The sequence below is a fragment of the Cryptotermes secundus genome, unplaced genomic scaffold (assembly GCF_002891405.2).
Source record: "Cryptotermes secundus unplaced genomic scaffold, Csec_1.0 scaffold43, whole genome shotgun sequence".
In the NCBI taxonomy this organism is placed as follows: domain Eukaryota; kingdom Metazoa; phylum Arthropoda; class Insecta; order Blattodea; family Kalotermitidae; genus Cryptotermes; species Cryptotermes secundus.
The window spans coordinates 392756-412647 of NW_019723298.1; the positions used below are offsets into that span (position 1 = coordinate 392756).

General features: G+C 38.6%; 1 protein-coding gene across 2 annotated transcripts in view; it reads left to right on the forward strand.

Annotated features, from left to right (window-relative positions):
* LOC111861655 (GTP cyclohydrolase 1) overlaps positions 1-19051 on the forward strand; it is a 73113-nt gene extending 54062 nt beyond the window's left edge. For both annotated transcript variants that reach the window (XM_023846401.2, XM_023846400.2), the window contains exons 3-6: positions 11655-11820; positions 12935-12966; positions 13463-13547; positions 16464-19051. In XM_023846401.2, coding sequence (XP_023702169.1) covers positions 11655-11820; positions 12935-12966; positions 13463-13547; positions 16464-16593 — 413 coding nt within the window. In that variant the 3' untranslated portion in view covers positions 16594-19051. The remainder of the gene's footprint in view (positions 1-11654; positions 11821-12934; positions 12967-13462; positions 13548-16463) is intronic.
* The last annotated feature ends 841 nt before the right edge of the window (positions 19052-19892 follow it).

Here is a 19892-nt window from a genome sequence, read left to right on the forward strand (position 1 = left end):
CTCCAAGGTTTACCCACTCAGTATGTACTGGGGACCCTTTACCCTAGAATCAACAGTCGGAACGTGAAGTCTGTTGCCAATGGTAAGAATGTGTAAAACAGAGTAAACAGAGTAAAATTATAGAACGATTTAAGTTAAAAAGGTAAATTTATCCCTGTGCTTAAATAAAAAGCACTACTTTATGAAGATGCATGGGGGAGTGGGATGCGCAGATCCACATATTCTTGACAACGGCACTAGTTGGGAGTTGAATAGCCAGCTTCACGTCTCGGCCGCTTTACATCCTGGAAAGAGTCTCCGATAACCATTGGATTGGAGGTTGCATAGTCCCCAGAACCGGTCTGGACGACGCTGGAAAGGCAAAAGTCTTGCCTCTATCGGAACTCGAACTCTGACCCCTCCGCGCTATCGCGCCTTCTTATTGTAGAATGACTAGTTAATAATCGGGAAGATATAGAAGGAAAAGATTTCAGCGTAATTTGAGGAACAGTTTATCAGTACAGCAGTCCCTGGAAGGGTTAAGGAAAGATACGAGAAAAAACTCAAGATAGTTGCTTTTGGGGGTCTAAATTCGAATTTGAGACGTCCAGAGTACAAAATAATATTGCATTTTCTGCTTATGACTTTATGTCATAACATTACGCAGTATCGATTTAGGAGTTTACTTGGAACTGCACGGATCAAGAGTTCTTGTCGAGAAAGCCAATAGTCGGTAGCGTCATGAAGTCCGAAGGTTCATTACTGCGCTCTCGCGGCGTCCCTTGCTGGATCCTGCCCCGAGCTCATCAATATTAACATCGTATCTGTTTCTCTGAAATAAAATTTAACTAAGATTCCTGTCCCTGCTACTGCTGTTTCGCCAGAGAGTGACTGGAACTTGATGTTACTTGTTCTGAATGTCAGATCATCCATTGCCAACCTGAGAATTTTCAGTGTGAAGTCATTGAACGATCTCTTTGCTTGCTTATATTCAAATATCTAGATGTTGACAGCGGAACATCTATAAATAATATTCGTGATAAGTGTTTATTGATTCTTTTTTATTTCCATAATCTTCGTTATCCATATTCCTACAGTCATAACCGCGTCCTTGTTATCTCTCTGAAGCCTGAAATTCATCCAAGTAATACTCAAACATTTGTTTCTACTTCACGGAAAACACCGAATCTCTATTACAAAGACCAGCCGGTTAATACTATATAGGGAAATGATCGTTGTTTATTATTGTCACGTGTTGACTGTGTGACGCGACAAATAACTTCACCCCGGTCTTGGATCTAGCGAATTTATTACACACTTTTATCCACACGTACACAATTCACAGTTCCAATGTCCCAATTACATTTTCTGCTATGGTCACTTCCAGACTTCAACTGTCTTCGGCGGCTGCTATTGAACCTCTTTACATAGGCCTCTTGCGAACCACACAGAGAACAGCCTATATTGTTGGAACGTGTTTACCGACCGATTGCATAGCAACGGTCGCTGCACGGGTTCCACTGTTGCGTGACGTCACAGCCTAGCGGGGAAGTGTTTACCGAGCATTGCGTAGTGACGGGATAAGTGGGGATATGTGACGTCACTAGCACTTCCTGTTGCGCTCTCCAAGTGTTCACAGAGTTGTCGCCTAGCAAAGCGCCGATAGAATCCGCAACTCTCTCGTTACGCGCGTGCCCCGAGGCCTCTGTAGCTCAACAGTTCCTGCATAGAGCAATACGGCACATTATGATCATGACCGCCTCTGTGGTCTAGTGGTCAGAGTTCCTGGCTACAGATCCAGAGGTCCCGGGTTCAATTCCTGGCGCTATCAGATGTTCTGAGAAGTAGTGGATCTGGAAGGGGGTCCACTCAACCTCTTGAGGATATCTGAGGAGCTACATGAATGGAAATAGCGGCTCCGGTCTAGAAAACCAAGATTAACGGCCGTGGGGATCCGTTGCGCTGACCACGCGACACTCTATCCGCAAAAGTTGGCACTTACTTTGTCGACAAGCGGCGGTCGCTCGGTCGTTACAGTTCGCTTGCGGACTACAAGCCTCGGAGTTTGTTGTTCTTTTTGTTATTATGCTTATCCTATGAAATACAGCTCTGTAGGCAAAATACTGTTTTTTTAAATGGTAAAATAGGTGATGCATACGGTGACTACTGTGTTCGGGGTTTCATTTCACCGGCTATGATCGCTCGCTTTACCCTTTTCATCAGTAAATATTTTTAACTAGAGCCGGAATAGATCAGTTGGTGTAGCGATGGGCTACAGTCTGGTAGGCCGAGGCTCGGTTCCCGGCGAGGGCAAGATATTCTTCTCTTCTCCTCAGTGTCCAGACCGGCGGTGGGACCCACGCAGGCTCTCCTTTCCCCGGGCCAGTGCGTGAAGTTGACCACTCACCTCTGTCTAGTGTCTAGCGTCTAGTGTCTAGTGTCTAGTGTCAAGGTCAAGGACAAGGACGATGGAGCTATGCCTTAACTCCCTTGTACGTCTCCTTGGTGCGGCGCTTAACTAATGAAGCACAGGAACAACTTTACCCTTTACGTATACTACATTAAAAGACTATGAACATCGCAATGGAATGGTTAGCACTCGTGGTCCTTATTCATGAGGTATCGACTTCAAATTGCTGTCCGTAAATCTGCTATCCTGACTGAGGTATTTTGTAGTTTTACACAGTCCCTCCATGCAAATCTCGGGGAAATATCATAAATCACATCATAATTGCTTCCTTTCCCATTATTTTTAATTTTTTTCTTTTTTTTTTTTTTAGTTTCTTGGGGTGGGGTGAGACTGAGTCCATTTGGTGCGTCGGCCAGTAATTGACCTACTGTACCAGCCCCGGATGACAGACGATGAATATGGAGCAGTCGGTGGAATGAAAATTGGCAAGGGAAACCGAAATACTCGGAAAAACCTGCCGCAGTGCCACTTTGGCAACCACAAATCCAACATGACCTGCCCTGGGCTCGAACCCTGGCCGCCACGGTGGGAAACCGGAGACTAACCGCCTGAGTTATGGCACGGCCTCAATTTATTATATACTAATTATCCTTTCATTCGACATTATGTAATCAGATGATAAAAGCGTCACCGAATAACCAATTAATAAACAAATACACGAAAATGGTTACATATCGGCCTCATTACAAATAAAGAAACTCCTTCCGGGACAGAAATGAACGTGTTGAGGATGTCAGCTGTAAGTGCAATCTTATGTGTAATGATTCATTGGCGTGTGTTTTGCCAGCCACAAGGAAGCCCCTGATCTGCAAGGTTCCACTCCAGATATCCTTACATGACTTCATACAAGGAAAAGGAACCCGTTTCGCTGGCATTGCCAAGCAAACGGCTTTTAGTAGGAAAGAGTCACAATTTCTTTCAGCTTAGATAAGTACGCAGCAGCGCTGACAGCTTGCAGCTGTGAGATAATACGAGCGCCTTACATCTAGACCACACAGAGCCGCCAGTTGGGTTGTCTACTCTGCACGGCTCTGAGCTCTTCGTAGCTTCATGCAATTGTAATGTTTCCTCAAGTGCGACTTCCCTTCTGTAAGCCGGCATACCTCTTTGGTTCAGTGGACATCTCCTGTATCTTCATTCCCATCGTCTGTATGTCTTTCATTTCCAATTATAAACTCGCTCGGTAACATATCATTGCAAAGCAGCTTCACGATCCGCGAGCTTTATCCCCGGAAAGCATATCCTAGTCTCTTCGGTTATGATATTTGAGGTTCTCAAGGCCTGCGAGTTTTGATTGCGGACTTCTGCAATGTGATGTAGTGTAGTTCGATATTTCGGAGCAACCTGCTGATTTCGTCCTAGGGTATAAGGAGACTGAATGAACCTGAGAGCCAGTCGGAACCCGATGGCTTCCTGCCCCTACCAGGAATCGAATTCCTATCGTCCCGCCCGCAGCCTACCCTTCATACTAAGCAAGTTCGGTCCATAAATTGCTGACATGGTTCGTCTAGATGCTACTGACTTCGATTCGAATCTCGTTAGGCTGGCTGACTGGCTGGCCCTGTACTATTCTTTCCATGCGAATGTTAAGATTACTAAATCCGTGGCCTTTAGTCCGCAAGCGAACTATACCGACCGAGCGACCGCCGCTTGTCTACGAAGTTTAGTGCCAACTTTTGCGGATAGAGGGTGTCGCGTGGTCATCGCAACGGATCCCCACGGCTTTTTCTCTCGGTTTTCTGCACCGGAGCCGCTACTTTTCCATTCCAGTAGCTCCTCAGTTATCCTCAAGAGGCTGAGTGGACCCCGTTCCACGCCCACTACTTCCCAGAAAATCTGCTAGCGCCAGGAATCGAACCCGGACCTCTGGATCTGCAGCCAGGAACTCTGACCACTAGACCACACAGGCGGTCCGAATGTTAAGATAGTACCTTCAATTTTAGCCCTTATTACATTCATCCTCGTGCCATAGTCTACATAGCGGTCACTGTGCAGTCGAAATGCCATCGTTAAACCGACCTGCCACGTAGATCTACGGACCAGATTCTGCGGTCGAGTGATTAGGACCTCTACTTCGTATTTGCGAGGTGCTAGTTTCAAATCTTGGCACGAGACTGGCTATTTAGCTCATAATTTTTATGGTTATACTCAGTTCCTTCAGGCAAGTGCCGGTGCAATACCTCAAATTACGCCACAACTACTTCCTTCCACAGCCTTTTCAATGCAATATTTGCTAATCGCCCTATAATTCGACGCCAGTAAACTTTGTTAAATAAACTACGAAGAAGTGACCCAAAGCTTCTTGCCCCTCACTACTCAGCAAGTGGAGAAGTGAATTGAGTTCACACGAGATGGAGAAACCATGTACGGGGTGTGAGTTGGGTAAAATTACCACAAAAGGAGCATTACTCTGTCAGAGTCACGTTCGCTGTTGCAGATCGTATCAAGAGAGAAGTTCTGAATTTCAAACGAAATCAAGAAGCAGCCATAGTGGGTTGGAAAGGCTATACTCGTAGATGCTAAAGGAAGAAGCATTTTCATGATTGTATTGCGGTAAGATACAGAGCCCACACATATACCATGAAGATGCACTGATTTTAGTCGACTGTAGATTCACTTCCTTTTCTTTTTAAGTGGTTGCAGGATGGGGGTCTTCTAGAAGCTAGTCGGGGGGTGTGAACTGGATTTATCTGTGTCAGGATAGAGGCCAGAGGAGGGCTCTTGTGAAAACGGCAGTGAACTATCGAACTCCATTGGGGGGGGGGATTTTTTGAGTGGCTGAGTGAGTATTAGCGTTTAAAGAAGGATTTATACCACTGACTTGGTTTATATGTGGCACTATGAGATGACTGAATGTAGCAGCAACATGTACCTGTCTCACTTTAGGTCTGTGTAGTCAACCTAACGCCACGGTTGACTGTGTAACACACCCGTTTAGTGTACAGAAGATTTCGGGTTTCATATTTTTCATATTTCACCCCGAAAACCGGTTATGTTAATTTTTAAAGGGTTTTTCCATGCACATTCCGGGATCGTATCTTAAATTAGGCCACAATCGCCTCAACCCATATGTTATCCAATTTATTGTTCTCTAATCATCCTACCATTCCATCCTGTACAATATTTCAATATAATATGAACTACTAAAAGATCGTAAAATATTCCACAAATATATAAATCTCCTACCACTGCAGCTGTACTTCGAAAACGTATCTTAATATCCATAAAATATGAGACAGGCCACATCAGCCTTCAAGTTATTACAATCTCGACCCTTCAGGTAAATTCATAGCCTTGAAAGACTGGAGATGTGCTGAAATATATGTACAGGTTATATTTTTCGTTTACTTTTAAATTCTGATTAGAATTGTATTGACATATAGCTGATTGCTTGGTTTGCTCTTCCTATTAAGTATCTTCAATACTAAATTTAATCAAAATCCGTTTACAGTGAGTGCTACTTAATACAAGGTGCCGTATAGGCCTATGAACAGAGATCACAAATATGGGCTCAGTTCATCTGATAATATTAATAAATACAGTGAAAGATTTTTCCACTCGTCTTCCATAGTTTTTACTCGACATAAACGAGCATACAAGCGGTTTTCCGAACCCTGTGTATGAAACCTCCCAACAAATAAAAAAGGCAGAACTATCCTGGAACAGGCTGTGGCGACCCATAGGATTGCGAGACGTCGAGGCTCCCACATTTGTTAGACAATCGGCTTACAGATGGCGGTGAGGTTGTGAGCCCTTTACCACAGGAAGATTCCTGGTACTCATTTCTGTTAGAGACTGAATCAACTCTCCCACCAACAAATAACTATAAATAAGTATTTTAAGTTCGGTACAAAGAAAAATCGCAACTTCGGAACTTAGCATCTTCATATATTTCGGCCGTCGATATATAAAACTGACTGGCAATATACCTGTACAATACAGTTAGTCTCTTAGGCACATTTTCGCGAGACTCTCTTTGCATATATCGAAAATAAAATTGGCCAAAACTGTTTAGTTACGAATTCTGTGTGAGAAACAGCATTTGACTGTTGTTGAACTAATTACTGTGAGTCATACTGTCCTTTAATTAAATTTAGACCGATTAAATTACCCCAGTTTCTTTTAAACAGATCTCTATATTAGCTCTTTCACTTCAGATATGTCGACTTCAAACAGATGTCGGCTGTAGCCAACATCAGTATTCTAGACAAGGAAAGTATAATTTTTTTTGATGATGATGATGATGATGATGATGATGATGAATGACGTCAGGTATCTGTCCAGTTGTGTCAGTTGCTTCATCTACTAAGAAGCCTCTATGGCGGTTCATCTACCAAGAACGGAAAGATGCGTACTTAAACCATCCATACTGATACTCTTTAACCCAGAACTTGTGCGTCGGGTGCGAAGAGTAACAAGAATGATGTCAGATATCTGTCCAATTATGCCAGTTGCTTTATCTACAAGGAAATCTGTATAATAATTTGTCCTCCCAGAACGGAAAGACGCACACTTAAACTGGCCGTGCAGATAAACTTTAACCATGATCTATGCCCGTTGGGCACTGATAGTAATTTTTTCGGTGTTAAAAACCTTATGCTTAAAGGTAATGTAGTATTTTGTGCATCCATATATTCTTCAAGCTTGTGGAATGGAAGAAGGATAAAAATTTGCTTAAAGGAAACTTATAGTAATGTACTTACAGATAAATGTTTATGTAATACGTTTCCTATCCAAAATGGTCTAAAATAATGATATGCTTTATCCCCATTGCTTTTCAACTTTATTTTAGAATATGCCATTAGGAAGATTTAGGGAAACCAAGTGGGACTGAATTTAAATAGGACATATCTGCTGCTGATCTGTGCTGATAAGACAGTATAAAACTACTGGGAGATAACATAGATACAAAAAAGAGGAACACACAAACTCTAATTGATGCTAGTAAGGAAGGGGGTCTGGAAGTAAACGCAGAGAAAACTAAGTGTATATTGCTCTGTCGTGACCAGAATGCAAGGCAAAGGCATAATATAAAGCTAGCTAACAGATCTTTAGAAAATATGACAAAGTTAAGATATTTTGGAACGACAGTAAAAAATCAAAATTTGATTAATGAGGAAATTAACAGGAGATTGGATTCTGGTAATGCTTGCTACCATTCCGTCCAGGATCTTTTTCTTCTCGTCTGCTGTCTAAAACATCAAAATTAGAATATACAAAACGTAATGTTGCCCGTGGCTCTGTATGGGTGTGAAACTTGGTCTCTGACATTAAGGGAGTAACATAGCCAGAGGGTGTTTGAGAACAGGGTGTTGAGGAGAATATTTGGGTCTATTTGTCTATATCCGTCTAAATTTCAACACTTGTTTTACACTTCAATATGTTCTTTAACACTTAACACTACATGTTTTGGCCTCAAAGGGCCATTTTCAGGTGTTTTATTATAGATATTCAATCAAGACCTTGTTAAAACTGCTACACTCTTTCGCTGTTCCAAATCATTTTAAAAACCACACGCTGCAGTCCTCCTTTAATTAAAACGAGATAAAATTCTTTTATAATTTGTTGTTTCACTTCACTCAGGGTGTCGTCACTTCCGTAAAATATATTAAAATGTTTTCCCCGGCAGCTTGTTCCTCACGTTAGGTATCTGTAATTTATAAATTCCTATATTATTGTTGTTTCCTATTTATTATTATTATTATTATTACCACTAGTATTATTATTATGTTGTGTTTGTTTACGTTTTGTACTTACTTGCGTCTGGTTTTCGTTTCCTCCTCAACGTGTGGTGGTGTTCTTACTAGTGCTGATGCGGTGTAATTGTTTTGGTTGTGAGGAGTGGGGAGAAATGGGGGGGTGTATAATGTTTTGTTGTGTAATTTTCTATAGTATAGTAAAAAATATAGGGTTATGTGTTTCAATGTTTGTGTTATTCATATGTAAATCTTTTTTACTAGTTTTGTAAATATGGTATTTCTCCAGCGTATTTAGATGTTTTCCTTTTTTCCCGTTGTTATGGTTTCCATAGTGTCTGTTATTGTGCCGTACCTGTGTCCGGTATTTAATATATAATTTGAATATCCTGAATTACTGTTGTTACTTTTTATGTCGTGAATGTGTTTTTTGTATCTGGTTTTGAAAGTTCTTCCTGTTTGTCCAGTATATTTCAATGGGCAATCTAAACATTTCATTTGGTAGATTCCACTTTTATTATATTTATCTATTTGTGGTTTTAATATTTTTGTATTGTGTTTTGCGTGCGGAAAGCTACTTTTATTTTCGTATCTCGAAAAAGTCTTGTGATTTTTCTTACTTCCTTTCCGCTATACGTAAAGGCTGTCCATTTTGTTTTTTGTTTCTGTGTATTTTGTTTTTATTTCTTCTGGGGGGGTATGTTGCTAGATAATTTTATGTCAAACTCATTATTGTATAATATATTTTGAATTGTGTTCATTTCTATGTATTTTGCTTTATTCGTTATTGGGTATGTACATAATCGATTTATTAAATAGTTTATGCCTGATCGTTTGTGTTCATGTGGGTAGCATGAACTGTTTGGTATTATGTCAGTTTGCGTGGGTTTTCGATATATTGCAAATTCAGTGTTTTTGTCATTTCTGTGCATTACTACATCTAGGAAACTGATAGACTGATGCTCTTCTTTCTCCATGGTAAAATTTATAGTTGGTTGTGCTTTGTTGAACTCATTAAGTGTGTGATCAATATTTGTTTTATTTTGATCATATATTATCAATATGTCATCAACGTATCTAAAATCGGCAATTATTTGGTGCTTTATTAGGATGGAATATATTTGTGTGTGCTCCGTATATTGTATGCATGTTTCTGCCAGTATTGATGATGTTGGTGCTCTCATTGCTAGTCCGTCTGTTTGTTTGAAATATTATTGGTCAAACTGGAAATAGTTTTGTTCAATTATTGTACTTAACATTATCATGATTTCTTTTTGTATATTCGTTTCATTTCATAGTTTTTCTATTGTTTTATTTATTATGTTTTTAATACCCATTTTCGGTATGTTTGTATACATATTCTCGATATCAAACGAACAAAGTTTCATATTCTTGTTTTAATTAAAGGAGGACTGCAACGTGTGGTTTTTAAAATGAATTGGAACAGCGAAACAGCGTAGCAGTTTTAACAAGGTCTTGATTGAATATCTGTAATAAAACACCGGAAGATGGCCCTTTGAGGCCGAAACATGTAGTGTTAAGTGTTAAAGTATATATTGAAGTGTAAAACAAGTGTTGCAATTTAGATGGATATAGACAAATGGACGCTAATGTGAACAATTGCAACGGGATGCTGAAATACAGAGAATATTTGAATAGAAGAGAGATGAGGTGACAGGAGGCTAGAGAAAACTTTCATAATGAGTACTTTCTTAACTTGTACTCTTCGCCAAGTATGATCAAGTCAAGGAGGATGAGATGGGTAGGGAATGTAGCATGTACGGTAAGAAGAGGAATGCATATAGGATATTACTGGGAAAGCCAGATGGAAAGCGACTACTAGGAAGACCTAGAGGTAGGTGGGTGGATAATATTAAAATGAATCTTACATAGATAGGATGGGGTGTTATGGACTGTTTTGATTTGGGTTTTGGTAAGGATTATAGGAGGGCTCTTGTGAACACGGTAATGAACCTCCAGATTCCCTGAAATGTATGGAATCTCTGGAATAGCTGCACTGTTGGTGGGTTTTCAAGAAGGACTCAGCTTCGTGGAGTTTAGTTAGTGGAATGGAAGGAGGGAGGACTGCTAGTTAACGAACAGCACTAATGTCTAAGTGATGATGCTGTGTGAATTGATTTTAATTACGTAATTTTTGTAACAGTTTGATGTGCTGAAAAAAGTATGAAATTAATGAGTAAATAGCCAATTTTATTAAACATGTAGATGCTAAACAATCCTTTGTTTCTGTGTTTCATTTTATTATGCGTCTGAAAGTCTGTCATTTTTGGTTTTAAAGTTCCATTCATGTGAGTTATCGCACGAAAACACATTGTGTGATTTTACCTGGTGTATAATTATAATCCTGTAATTCTTAGAAAACAAAGTAACCGGTACAGTAGGCCGCGCCTTAGCTCAAGCGGTTAGTCACTGGCTTCCCACCGCGGCGGCCCGGGTTCGATCCCGGGTCTGGTCAAGTGGGATTTGTGGTGAACAAAGTAGCGCTGGGGAGGGTTTTCTCCGAGTATTTCGGTTTCCCCTGCCAATTTCTCCATCGTTATAATCACCCGAGGCAGGCTACAATAGGCCAACCAGTGGCCGCCTTGCCGAGTGGACCCAGTTGGACTCCATCCCCCACTAAGCGAATTAAGAAAAACCGGTACAGTAACTACTACAATAAAAAACGGACTTTTTTTCAAGTCGAAGGTATGATATGGTATAAGGTAAAGTTGTCCCTTTGCTTAATTAGTTAAGCATTACGCCATGAAGGCGTATGGGGGAGTGAATATATAGAGACACATTTTTTTGAACTCGACGTTAGCTGGAGGTGAGTGTCAGCTTTAGGCCCCGGCCGCTTTGTCACCGGGGAAAGAGCCCCCGGTACCCACTGGATACGAGGTTGGGTGGACCCCCATAACATGTCTGGACGCCGTGAAAAATAGAAAATTCTTGACCCTATCGGGACTCGAATTCCAGCCCCTCGGTCGTCCAGCCTGTAGTCAGTAGCTATACCGACTACGCTCTCCCCGCTCCTGAGGCTGCATGGACCATTAGAGATGATCGTCTTCGTGCCGTTTCTCTTCGTTTCCATGGGCTACTTTAATAATTGATTCATATATATATGAAAACCAGTTCTATCAGAATTTTCAACAGCTGGCTTAAAACATAAGAGTGCCGTCCTTAACTGAACATCAGGACATGAAGTCATATGGGGGAATCGAAATGTACGTCCACGCATTCCCAGACTTAGCACTACATGGCGGTGAGTGGTCAGCTTTAGGCCTCGACGTCTTTACACCTGAAAAAGAGCTCCAGGTACCCATTATATATGAGGCTGGGTGGGTCCTAGAACAGATCTTGATTCTGTGGAGAAGAGAAAACCAGCTCGTTTCGGGAATAGAACACCGATTCCTCATTCAGCCCATAACATAGTCCTACCGACTGAGCTATCCCTGCTCCCGGTATAAGATTATGGGTGGTTTACTGTAATTATAGTTGTTTGACCACAGAGGTGCTGAACGATGCGGTCTTTGACGAAGACCACGACGAGATGGTGGTGGTAAAGGACATCGAGATGTTCTCCATGTGTGAGCACCATCTTGTACCTTTCTACGGGAAAGTTTCCATCGGCTACCTGCCCACCAAGAAGATACTAGGCCTTAGCAAGCTCGCCAGGTAAGTACTCCTTCCACCCATCCATTTTGTTTGTTTTGGGATTTATTTAATAGCGGTTCTAGTGTGGAGGCAGGTTAGGATACCTCCACCGTAGCCCTGCGGGTCGTGGAAGGCAACGAAAAGAGAACTTCGTGCCTGGTGGTATAATTGGGCCAGCCTGTCACTGGGAGAAATAAAAACAGGGACCTGGTCCTCCAGGTTGGGGGGTTAGACCCAAAGCTAACGACCTTGCTCTAAAAAAAAAATATTGTGAAATAAAAAAGTGAAAATCGAATCAATCTGACAAAATCTTTTCAGAGAAGCTATGGCTCAAAACACGCTGTTTTGCCGACGACGATGATGATGATGATTATTTAATATCAGAGGTCTAATTTGAGGCAATATCTCGAAATTTTCCAGGAGGGTTTGAGGAAAATCACAAAACATAACAGCAAGGGTAGCCAATCCCTGGCTAAAATTTGAAAAAGAGACATCCAGAATACAAAGCTATACTCTCCACCGAGGCGTTTGGAATCAGATCGCCAGTCAAAGTCCCCTCCCCTAGCTAATAACTTAATTGTATCAGAGGCAAGCCTAAATGGTTCATAACAGTGAATGACTGACGAAATAGTGCCCTCAATAAAGATCAAAAATACATATTCAGATCCATATGCAGAGTTTTCTCTATGTAATTTGAATTTTCACCAGTTCAGATTTATCCAAAAATTGTCCTTTGTAACAGAGTAGTTTGATTGTATGTGATATACCTATAAAACACACTGATAATTCCAAATGCTCTTCTAACTGAAACTTAAATATGTGTTTACAGAAAAACTGGCCAAAAATTATCCCCCCACCCCCATGGAATTGTAAGGTTCCTGAGAGATCATTACTAGATATAATCCCAAGAAAGGTAAATGTAGTCCACATCCTCGCACCATACTTTGTAAAATAGGTTATAACATCATCTTCACATCTTCAACCAGGTCTCCTAAGGTATTCTCTTCCCTTCAGATTTTCTGATCAGAATTCTGCGTGTACTATGTCTCTACCATCTCACCCCAACCTACCACTATTCACATGCAGCACTGACTCTAAATTGTAGAGAATCTAAACAGTTCATATTCTTTTTCAGGATCGTGGAGATCTTCAGTAGGAGACTGCAAGGTAAACTAAATTTTAGTCTAAATAGAAGTACTGACTGAAGATCTAAAATAGGCATATTTCATTTGTAGAGGGACAGAGATGATTAAGTATAATTTGAGGTTTTCACAATGGCAGTTATATAGAGTTCTGTTTTCCGGGATATGATGACGTGCAGTCAGCTGAAAGTCAGCCGGTGTTTTTTGGAGAAACATGTTGCCTCCATCCTCAGGACTGAAGAGTGAGCCAAGCAAGAAACCAGCATGAAGCAGACAGCAAGTACACCACGATGTGATATGTTCCTCCCAAACATCGGGTGACTTTCACCGGATTACATCACATTACATTATATCACATAAGACAGAGTACTTCAGAGATGATTGTTGTTAATGTAAAATGACAGGCTTAAAAGAACAAATTGAAATACCATTTTATGTTCAAGACAAAGTCATTGAACTAATTTACTAGATTTATAATTAGTAATAATTTGCTAGATTTCTATAGCATTTATTGCTTACAGTCCAAGAGCGTCTCACCAAACAAATTGCTGTCGCAGTCACCAAGGCAGTTCAGCCAGCAGGTGTCGCTGTAGTTGTTGAGGGTGTGTAAGTATCATACCAGTAACTTGATTCAAATGTCCAGTATCAGTAGCAGTATGTTGTCTCGTTGTTTATTCCAGAGATGGCAATTTTTGTGATCAAGAAATATTTTTGATGACATCTGATTAAAGGCAAGCTCTGTAATTATAAAATGATTAGATATCTGTTAATCAGGTTCACATAATATAATAATAATACTGTATAATAATGTAATATAATAATGGTTGCAGATTGAATTTGAATTTATTTATTTCTGTAAATCCAAGCACAGTTTGACACCATAGGATATGGAAGAAGTCAAGTACAAATACATAATATCTGTACAATAATAGTTTTGCNTTTATTTCTGTAAATCCAAGCACAGTTTGACACCATAGTATATGGAAGAAGTCAAGTACAAATACATAATGTGACATGTTGACCCCTACCTCCCCAGCGGTGCGTGGCGGTGGCGNCTTTTATCATGGCAAGTGGATATATACAGCACAGTCTGCAAATAAGCAAAATGATACAGTAACATACTTGAGTATACACTTTGGCTTAGAATTGATACTAGTACATCTATGGAGTAGAAGGAGTAAGTATGTACATTTTCAATGCTGTTTTAAATTGCTTAATATTGCTAGTTGCTTTTTTGAGACTTTGAGGGAGGCTATTGAAAACTTGGATGCTGAAGGAGTGAACTCCTTTTTGATATAGAGACAGATTTGCTTAATGTTTGTGCAAGTTTAGATTTTGCCTCATAATTATGTTATGAATATCAGAATTTAAATTGTACATGCTTTTTTATCTACTACAAATAACAGGAGTGCAAGTATGTACTGTGAGTGAAAGAGTAATATTTTTAAGGTTGTAAATATGTCTCTGCAAGAATCTCTATTCTTGCTTCCTGTGATAATTCTAATTGCCCTAATTTGATTTGTCTCATTCTGGTCCGTCACACTATCAATTACAAAATAAATAACTTTCAGTCCAGTATGACATACAGGTTTTACAACACTTCAGTCTTTATTCGCCTTACATNACATTATTAATATTATCATCATCATCATCATCATCAGTAATCTGTCAGACGACAGGTCCACAGTCTCTTCCAAAACAGTTTCTCCACTTAATGCGNACACAGTTCGCCCTATGCAGCCACGTCGATGTGTAGATTTACATGTGATGTTTCGTTTAAGCGTATTTGCTGGGTATTCGATTGGGGTTTCCCACTGCACGCAATGTGATGTTCACTTTTCCATAAAATAGCTTCCCTATATATTTAAAATTGTATTACAAATCTTTTGTATGTAAACAATTAGTTATTATGTTAAAAATCGTGAACCAGCATTGGGTCATGTTGTTTTTTCTTCCGGATGGTAGAAGATGTCGATTATTTCTCTTGGTTGTATGTTCTTATTGTTAGTTGTGTAGTTTACGTGCATCAGCTAATCTATTTTGGCAGATAAGTGCGGTGGATTTAAGCTCCATACATAAAGCTCGCAAGCTTTTTTTAGAAATGACAACGTGGGCAAACATAAACCTACAGGACAGAGCATCACCCATCATAGAGCAATTAATTTCATTCCACGATCACACACTAATAATTACCTTAATAATCCTTACGGTAGTGGCCTACACAATAACCACCCTAACTCTCAATAAAAACATCAACATTACTGCTAGACCAAGCTGTTTGGTGAGTTCTTTGGGAGCTAATATTTGGTCAACTGGTCAAGAAACTTTCTGTCTTTTATAGAACCCAAAGGTATTATTCTGTATGAAATTTGGGTTCTCACTGTGGGGAATATTAAAATTTTGTCTTCTGTGATGCAGAGCCATGAGATTTTGTAGATAGGTGCCAATGTTTCAGAAACGCTGCCTCCAACCATCCTGATGATGGAGATCAGGAGTGCAGCACTTTCAGACTGAAACAAAACAAGCCAATTGAGTGCCAAAGCTAACAAATTTTCATGCTCCATCTTCACCTGGGCAGGTCACGTTTATTTTCTTGAACATGGAAAGCATTATAGTGACAAATTTCCTATACAATAAACACAATAAATGGTAGCATATATTGCAGGTTTCTCAAGAAGGGTCAGCAAATAACTATTAAGAGAATCTGACTGACAACCCATCTGTCAAGCTGCACTTATTTCATTTCATGTGTCAACTGATCTGGCATACAGTGTGTTCACACTTTGTTGAATACCACCTCCTTATGGACCAGGTTATAAACTCATCTAACACATATACTTTCAGTGTCAAAATGTGGTCAATCAGGTTCTCAGTAACTTTAACAAATTAGGCATTCTGCTTCCCCCATACTGTCATAAGTGACAACAAGCCTGGTCACAGAACTTCTCCAAGCCCTGTATTGTCTTTAGACTTTTGTATCCACTTAAGTCATTTGTCTTCAGGTAACTACATGTCAACAATTGAGGCCTTTAATCTGTGAAAAATATTCCCTTGTTTCTTACCTTCAGTTGCCATGTCCCTAGTCCAGTACATGATTCCATTCTGAATTTTTTGCAGCATGTGTGTTTGCTCACTCATATATACACCAACTACAGTGCATGCTCATGGAATACAAAACACTCCAAAATGGAAGAACAAATTTCTAGACTGGAAGCAAGTCACAGGAAAACAATAGTTTTCATTTTCATTATGACACATCAATTATGCTTTCAATGTGTCTACCTGCAGTATTAAATTTACAGGTGGTACATAAATTGAACTGAAATATGCTTGTCATATATTGCAAACAGTTAACACTGAAGTCTGTTTCACAGGAAAACAATAGTTTTCATTTTCATTATGACACATCAATTATGCTTTCAATGTGTCTACCTGCAGTATTAAATTTACAGGTGGTACATAAATTGAACTGAAATATGCTTGTCATATATTGCAAACAGTTAACACTGAAGTCTGTTTCAGGCACATGTGCATGGTGATGAGGGGAGTTCAGAAGATTAACAGTAAGACCGTGACTTCCACCATGCTAGGGGTCTTCAGAGATGATCCCAAGACACGTGAAGAGTTCCTGAATCTTGTCCACTCGAAGTAGTTCTCCTTATGCACCCTTCAACTACCGCCATTACCCCCTGAACCTCACAATATGGAGAATCAGAAGCATGTGCGCAGAGGAAAACTGAGAAAGGAATCTTCTTATCCTACAAACCTACAAATTATTATCTACTAGATTATGATGTTAGCTGTGTAAAATTAAGCAAAAATTGCATAGTATTTTCCCACTCTTTCCTTGAAGATTGAAATCACTTTGTTATGTTATCAGAATAGCGACAAACAGAAAACTTCTTTTGGGTTGAATTCAAGATTTTACACTTTAAGCAAGTTATCATATCCTTAAATCTCATAAATAGTTTTGGATTTGTGTGGAATTTCTACCCTGTCAAATCATGCTAGAGAATACAGAAACTGCAGTAATATTGAAATATTTTGAACCTGTTTTTCCTCTGAAGCAAATGCAGATGTTTGTGCAAGGTGATATTAATGTTACTTGTGTGATCAGAAACAAAACAGTATTGCTTCACAGAGCCACTGCCCCAGAATCTCTCCCTCTCTAAGAGACCTCCATTCAAGAGCATGAGAAAATATGCAAGAACTTCCATTAAAATAAGTTCATATTTATTAATTATGTTTCTCTGAAATTTCGAATATGTATTAAAATTCAGAGTAACATTTTAAGGTAAATTTATGAACTCTTACTAAAATATTATAACTGCATATGGAATGGGAATATAAGTTTAATCGTGTATATAAGTTTAAGACAGTTCACAGTCCACTGTCTATCTCTTTGTTTTTACTACAAGTACTTAAATGGTCAATATTGGTCTCGAAATAAACTTGATTTTGGTTGGCACTTAACATTACAGACTGTTCCATAATAAGAGACATAAAGAATCAAATTTTTCATACTTCTTTCACAGTATAAAAAGAAAGCCCATTAGTTGACGGTGTGCTAAAAATATTTAACAAATACAACACTTTTAAATTCTTTAAAATAAACATTCTTGCTCTAAAATAATGTCATAGTCTTTTTATTTATATCATATTTTATCTCCGAACACTGAAATCCAAAAAAAAAAATGGAAGGAAATTACTGTACTCACTGTGAAGGAGTGGGTGAGGTATGTAAAAGAATTTGGTTGTGGTACAAGAAATTTTGCAATTGGAATGTTGTGTGTCAGCTGTTTTTATTTTGTCACATGTGCAGTAGAGATGAGGACACTTTGACATTTTGACGGAAAGGAACACGAAAGAGTGGTTTCTAGAATTCTGTTTTTATTTATGTATGATTGTATGTGTGCCTTGCTAGCACCTGAGTGGCTGGACAGTTTCTTTTCATATTTAGTATTTAAAAGTTCATCCATGATAGATCAGTGCCCAGTGAATATGGACATTCTAATTCCAAAAATTTAGGCCCTTCAAATGGGTCCCAAGAACCAAATTGCGATTTCATAAGCATACCTCTTATGATTTTGATTAAATTTTACAGATTTTTCAGAATCATTTCTGAATAAATATTCATAGGTTGTATCTCCATGCACTCCAAATAGTGCCAAGGTCAGGAAAATGTGGGTTTATATACCTACTCCCCCCATACGCCTTCATGGTGTAGTGCCTAGTTAGCTAAGCACAGGGACAACTTTACCTTTTTAACTTAGATGGTATCCCCATGAAGATAATGATACACCCTCTAATAGCTAAAGTGAGAAATATCAATTTTGTCAAAAACGCCTTGAATGGTTGGGTGGATTTTATTTATGTTTCATATTTAGGAGTTTGTCCACCATAGGTCAGTGTCTGGCAAATGTAAGTATGAACATTCTACTTCAAAATGTAGAAGTCCCTCACATGAAATCTCAAACAAAAAATTTGATTTTCTCTATAATAGATCTAATAACCTTGATTAAATTTCAGTTATCTATGGAGATCGCCTCCTTAAATAAAACTGCATAATTGGGTTCTTCAGGAAGACAACGGTATGCCCGTTGAAGCTCAAACATTTATAGGAGAAAGTATGTGGAATGTCTTTCACTCATCTATTTTCTTAACATTATTGTGAGCTTGGAAAAGCCATAATTCCTATTGGTATCAAAAACTGCCACTGTGCTACATCCCCAGCATTATGTTTATTTTTTTATTTGATGATAATTCACCAATATTTCGTTAAAGGCCTGATGTACTCGTACTTTGTTTTAAAATTGTGAAATATGATCAGTAATCCAGTCTTCTGTCACCAGTTGAATAATTTCATAATTTTAATCAGAATAATTAATTGCAAGATTTAATTTCTTGTACTCTGCAAAAGGAATGTCAATTGCTTGCTTGTTTTCTTGCTTGTTTGCATAGGTAACATGAGTATATAATTAACACAGAAAGAAGAAGAAACTTCACTCAAAATGGTAGTAGGTATTATTTCAGAAACGAATATTTTTCATTTGTATGAATAGAAGTCATAGTAAATAATGTTACTCTGAATGCAGAATTAATACCAGGAAATTATATTTAAAAAGAAAATTAAATACAATTATCATATTTAATAAAAGTAATAAGAATTACCATATATGTTGCTGTAATTGAATAATGGACTAGCTTTAATTTATGAGTGTTTGAGAAAATAAGATTTAATGTAACTAAAAGAAAGTACAAACGTTCCCAAAGGGAGTAATGTGTTCATTCTTGGGAAGAACTATGTAATGAAGGTATAAAGTCGGTGATAATGTTAATGCAAAAAACCCGTTTAGTAAATTATTTTAAAAGCATATTTTTTGGGATGGGGGAATAATGTCATCCATACTTGTTCTAGATTAAGGTACAGATTAATAAGAGACTTGATTTGGGGAATTTTTATACTTTTTCACAATATTTTATCACAAAATTTCATGTTAAACAATTTTTAAACTTCTTGTGAGACCTTTAAATATTTTACCCTTTTTCAGTATAAAGGCAAGGAACAATCTATTATCTTCAGATATTTTAAAGTGAAGTGTTCTCCGATAATCTTGAGGTAAAGGAAACCGCTTTTCATTGTTCAAGACTGACTACTTTTTTGTGTATGATTGGTAATTTACTACAACGATGTTCATGTGCCTGTAGGGCTTGACCTACAGGTTACAGTTTAGGTAACAAGGAATATTATTATGGACGTGATACTTTTTAATATAAAGATATCTTTAGTCAGAACCACAATCTTACTGAATTTGTTTGTTTTTCTTTAATTGCTTTTATGGTATTAAAGGGAAAGAATGGTGGTTATTATTTTTATAAGAGTTTAAAGTATACTGTATTCCTTACATTGCATGCAAACATTGGAGAAGTAAAGTTGGCAGTTGAAAGTGT